The sequence below is a fragment of the Cyprinodon variegatus genome, unplaced genomic scaffold, assembly GCF_000732505.1.
Source record: "Cyprinodon variegatus isolate N-32 unplaced genomic scaffold, C_variegatus-1.0 Scaffold391, whole genome shotgun sequence".
Lineage (NCBI taxonomy): Eukaryota > Metazoa > Chordata > Actinopteri > Cyprinodontiformes > Cyprinodontidae > Cyprinodon > Cyprinodon variegatus.
This window is the reverse complement of record NW_015150844.1, coordinates 382,314-387,275: the sequence shown is the minus strand read 5'-3', so window position 1 is coordinate 387,275 and position 4,962 is coordinate 382,314. Positions and strand designations below refer to the sequence as shown.

The 4,962-nt window shown below is 37.5% G+C and overlaps 1 protein-coding gene across 16 annotated transcripts in view; it reads left to right on the top strand.

Annotated features, from left to right (window-relative positions):
• Nucleotides 1-4,962, top strand: part of LOC107092720 (obscurin-like protein 1) — a 59,060-nt gene that overhangs the window by 9,561 nt on the left and 44,537 nt on the right. For all 16 annotated transcript variants that reach the window (XR_001481586.1, XM_015387335.1, XM_015387331.1 and 13 more), the window contains exon 2: nucleotides 1,146-2,250. Coding sequence is in view for 15 of the 16 variants with exons in the window: in XM_015387335.1 (XP_015242821.1) it covers nucleotides 1,236-2,250 (1,015 nt within the window). In the remaining variant the exon portion in view is untranslated. The remainder of the gene's footprint in view (nucleotides 1-1,145; nucleotides 2,251-4,962) is intronic.

Genomic DNA, 4,962 nt, shown 5'->3' with positions numbered 1-4,962 from the left:
ATTCCTTTAAGAATATCTGCTAGTCACAAAGCTATCTAAGAAAACCTCGCCGATTGGATCAAATCACAAACTTTCCAGTATTCCCAGTATTCCCGTGTAGCAACCATAGAGACTGTTATTTGCATCAGAAGTCTTTTTTGCAGAAAAAAGAAACAAAGAGTCCCCGGTCAATGAGAAAAGAAAATGTAAAAACTTAATGTCAGCAGAAGTATAATCAAGGAGCTTTATGTATGTAGTTAAACTTTAAGATGGAAAATAGACTAGATATAAATAGATGCTGCAATAGCTTATTAGGTTGATTTCTCGAAAGAGAGAGGGGAGTGTAAACACAGAACATGAAGGTACTGCAGCAATAGCTCAGCTGATGGCCTCCTCTCAGAGGGTGTTACAGCTGAGTAGAAACAATAGGCCGGGTGTAAGTTCTCTGGAGAGAAAAAGCAGAGAGAACGTAATGTTCATAGCAGGAATACCTACATATAAACAACAATTGAAGACAAATTATATCCAATTTTATCCCTGGCAGGAAGCACAATTTCTTTATTTTAACAGTAAATATTTTTTTGTCATATGTTCTGTTAATTTGTTTCTGTGTGAATATATATCTTCTGAGCTGTCTTTGTGATACCTGACACATACTCTCTTACAGGTCTTTATTTAGGGCTTGCTATATTAAGCCCTTTCCCATTGAAATACAGCACCAGCTGTACTGGCTGTGTGTTATGGCTACTGTTGCAACAGGACTGGACTGTTCCCTCTCTTCCTGCTCGGCTGTTTTTTTCCTCTCCTATGCAGACAGATCCAATTCAATTAACCCTAATATTCATGCCATCCATTTGTGCTGAAATACATGCACTTTAATGGGACAAAGGGGGGTGTTTGGAATGATAGGTGTTCTTCTAATTCCAACTTATAAGTGGTTATTTCCCCTTGGATATCTAAAATTATGTTAAGAATCTCTTGCTAATGGTTATGGGCTTTTTCTGGTTTGATTTTTTTTAATATATATATCTTCTAAATAGATATGTTTCATATCTTCTAAAAATATATCTAATATCTAATGAAAATGTATGAAATACCTAAAAAAATTCTCTGATTATCTGTAATACTCAACCAATTAACACGGATTTTCTTCTTTCTTTATTTAGAAACACGTCGTGCAGAGCTTAGATGGACTTGGTCCTGAATAGCGACTCACAACTGACCTGAAAGACTTGAGGGAAGCTGTCAAAGAAGAAATGGATGTGTTTGGTGGTGCACCCCGCTTCTTAGCCTACCCAAGACCTGTAGTGGTCCAAAGTGGGACTGATGCAGTTCTTAAGTGTCAGATAGGAGGCGATCCACGACCTGCTGTTATCTGGGAGCGAAACAACGAAAAGATTGACCCTCATGGACGATACAGGGTTTTTGAAGACGGGAATGTTTACAACCTTATCATTACAGCTGTTACTATCGAGGACAGTGGCCAATACATTTGCAAAGCTAAGAATAGCATCGGGGAAACATATGCAGCCGCCACCCTAAAGGTAGAGGGTGAGGCTCAGGAATTGGAGCTTAGAGAGGAAAATAAACCCCGTTTCCTCATTAAGCCTCTTTCAACTCGTGTTGGACGTGGGGAAGATGCTGTCTTCTCCTGCAAGCTTTGGGGAAACCCACGACCAGAAGTCGTCTGGGAAAAAGATGGCAGAAAACTCAACGAAATATTTGAGAGCACACATTTCAGTGTGGGCTACCAGGATGGAGGATGGTTTCAGCTTAAGATCTTTAAGACTCGAGCTCCGGACGGTGGGGTGTATACCTGTAAAGCTCGAAATGAGTTCGGGGAAGCACTTGCAGGAGCTGTGTTGCTTGTCGATGCAGGTCCTGGACATGAAGAAGAAGGAAACCGTAATGGCTACACCAATGGACATTGGAAAGGCCATCAAGGAAAACAAAGGATAGGTAGACAAGTGCCAACTCGGCTAAAGGATGACGGATTGACAAAATCTACTAAAGTAAAAATGTTTGCTGTGACTGAGGGGAAGCATGCCAAATTCCGATGCTTTGTTACTGGAAAACCCAAACCAGAGATAATCTGGAGAAAAGACGGTAGACTTATTCTCTCTGGAAGGCGTTACTTGTTATATGAAGACAGAGAGGGGTACTTCACACTCAAAGTTCTGTACTGCAAGCAAAAGGATAATGGAGTTTATGTCTGTGCTGCATCAAATACTGCAGGGCAAACCCTCAGTGCTGTACATCTCTCTGTCAAGGGTAAGTCAATATTTCTTTAAGTGATTTCATTCATTTGAAACCAAGACAAATAAAGCAAAGCAGTTTCTATTAAGTGTGGGTACAGCCAGGGATGTCTTCTTTAGCAAGGAAAGTGTGTGGAATGATATGTCTCAGATTTCTGTCCTTATGATTCTCGGATGATGTAAGTATGAGAAATAGATGCACTGAGGTCATTTACTGGAGTAAAGCCAAAGAGAGAAGGGATAAGTATAATATAAGAAGTCTTTTAAGGCTCATTGATAATATGATACATCAAATATCAAAATATCCTTTTTTAACCTTACAAAACCTACACATGGAAAGTTTAAATGCCTAGAATTTAATTGTAGATTTTAATCACCTGCTGGCAATATACAGCGCAGTCAGATTATTTAGAGTTCTTAAGGAATCAATAAAATATAAGAATGTAAGCTTAGTGAAGAAGAAAATATTGGGTTGGATTCAGCAACTTAAATGAGCAGAAAGTCTGCAAACATACTCAGCTCGTTAAAGTTCTATGGGTTGTTCTCCATGCGAGGTTAAAGGGAGTATTATGTTTCTCACATGGCCTAGGGAAGTCTAAACCACAGTATCAGTTTGAGATAGTAAATGGGTTCACATTGGGAACGTTATCTGTTTCTTCTAACAGCCACTTAGAATATATAAACATATTTACATCCAAAATGTTACAGAATACATATAAACATATTTTAAATAAATTTGAAACAGAAGGAATTTAATTGGTCTAAGAAAAAGAAATTATGAGCTTTACATACTGATGGCTAAATAAAGAGCAGATTCTGTTGTTTACAACTGTCTGGTACCATCTGATGGTGTCAGTTGCAAGCACTTTATTCTCTATCTAACACCTCAGTGTGTTTACTGCCTTCTCATTCCTTAACAATATAAGTTCCTTGTCTTTTACATTTCTTGTTTGCGTAGCTGGAAATCTGTCATAAAAAAAATGCTTCAATTACAGTGTTACTATAAAAACATAGCTGTGTTGTGAGATTACATTGGATTAAATTCTCTTGAGTAGAATCAGTTGCAAGAAAAATAAAAGAAATTATTTTGTTTACATGTACAGACATGCAATAGATATACAGATTATTTAATTTGTGAGGAGGAGTAACATCTAGTACAGGCGGCAAAGGGTATAAGAGGTGGCTTTCACTGGGTCCCTAGTAGAAGAATTAGCCAGCATTACCAGCACATAAAACTGTTTGATAGGGGTCTTATTTTGGGTTTACAAGAGGGGAGGCTGTCATTTGATGCAATATCCTAGCATGCTGATACACAAATAACTAAATGGTTTGACTAAAACACTTAGGCATCCGAAACAAAGGTTTGGTTTGAATATAATTTGGTGTAAATTTAGAGTAAATGTACAGTCATATGAAAACGTTTTGGCACCCCTATTAATCTTAATAATTTTATTTCTAAATATTTGGGTGTTTGCAACTGCTTTTTCAGTTTGATATATCTAATAACTGATGGACATAGTAATATTTCAGTATTGAACAGATGGCCGCTCACACTGAGCCTGGTTCTGCTGGAGGTTTCTTCCTGTTAAAAGGGAGTTTTTCCTCTCCACTGTCGCTACAAGCACGCTTAGTGTGAGGGATTGTATTTGAGTTAATGAGTCAATGCAATCAACTGGTTTTCCTTAGATAGAAAACTTTGTATCAATTTGACTGTATGATCTGGTTGAACTGTAAAGTGCCTTGAAATGACATGTGTTGTTGGCAGCAGCACAACTAATATTTTATTAGTTCTCTTCTGATATTTTTCTGGTATCACAGACAAACAGGAACAGACCAGATAAAAATAATATGAAGAGGAAAAAATAGAGTGAGCATGAAGTTAGAGGCTGGCCTAACGAATATTGCTGAATGATTGATATGTATATATGTATGTTTGGGCTACTCTATGAGCCTGGAACTCAACGCTACTCCAGATTTCTGACTATGACCTGGATGACTGAGAATCTTCACCAGTAGTACCTTCATAGGTTTACCTAAAAAGTCCATCAGACAGCTGCAGCTGATACAAAACGCTGCTGCCTGTGTTCTCACTACAACTAAGAAAGTAGAGCAAATCAGCCCAGTCCTTACACTGGTTCCATGTAGTTCAGAGAATAGACTTTAAAATCCTTCTGTTTGTATATCAATTACAGAAAAGATAAGCACCTTGATACAAAACAAAAATTTTTGTCAGTGGATCAACCTCCCAGACCATTCAGATTTTCTAGTCCAACCCCACTCTCTCTCCACCCAGAACTACAACCAAACATGGAGAAGCAGCATTTAGTTCAAATGCTATACTTATCTGTGAAACTCCTCCAGAAGAGTGTAAAAGTTCTGAAAGTATGAGTTTTTTTTTTTTTTAAGTCAAGTTAAAAACCCATTTGTTGAACAACTTTTGACTGTTAAAGTAGCTGCTAACTCAGGTACCCTTAGCCTAAGTTTGTGATATTTGTTTTACTACCTGCTCTTATCATGTTTCATAATTATTAGCTTGCATTCTGCTTTAATTTTTCCTCTTTTTAATGTATAATTCATGTAATACACATACATACTAGGGGTGGAACGGTTCACAAAATCCACGGTTCGGTTCGGTTCACGGTTTCATGGTCACAGTTTTTGGTTTGGTTCGGTATATATTGATTGTTACCCCGAAATCCAATAAAAATTTATGAAATTAATGAAAAAA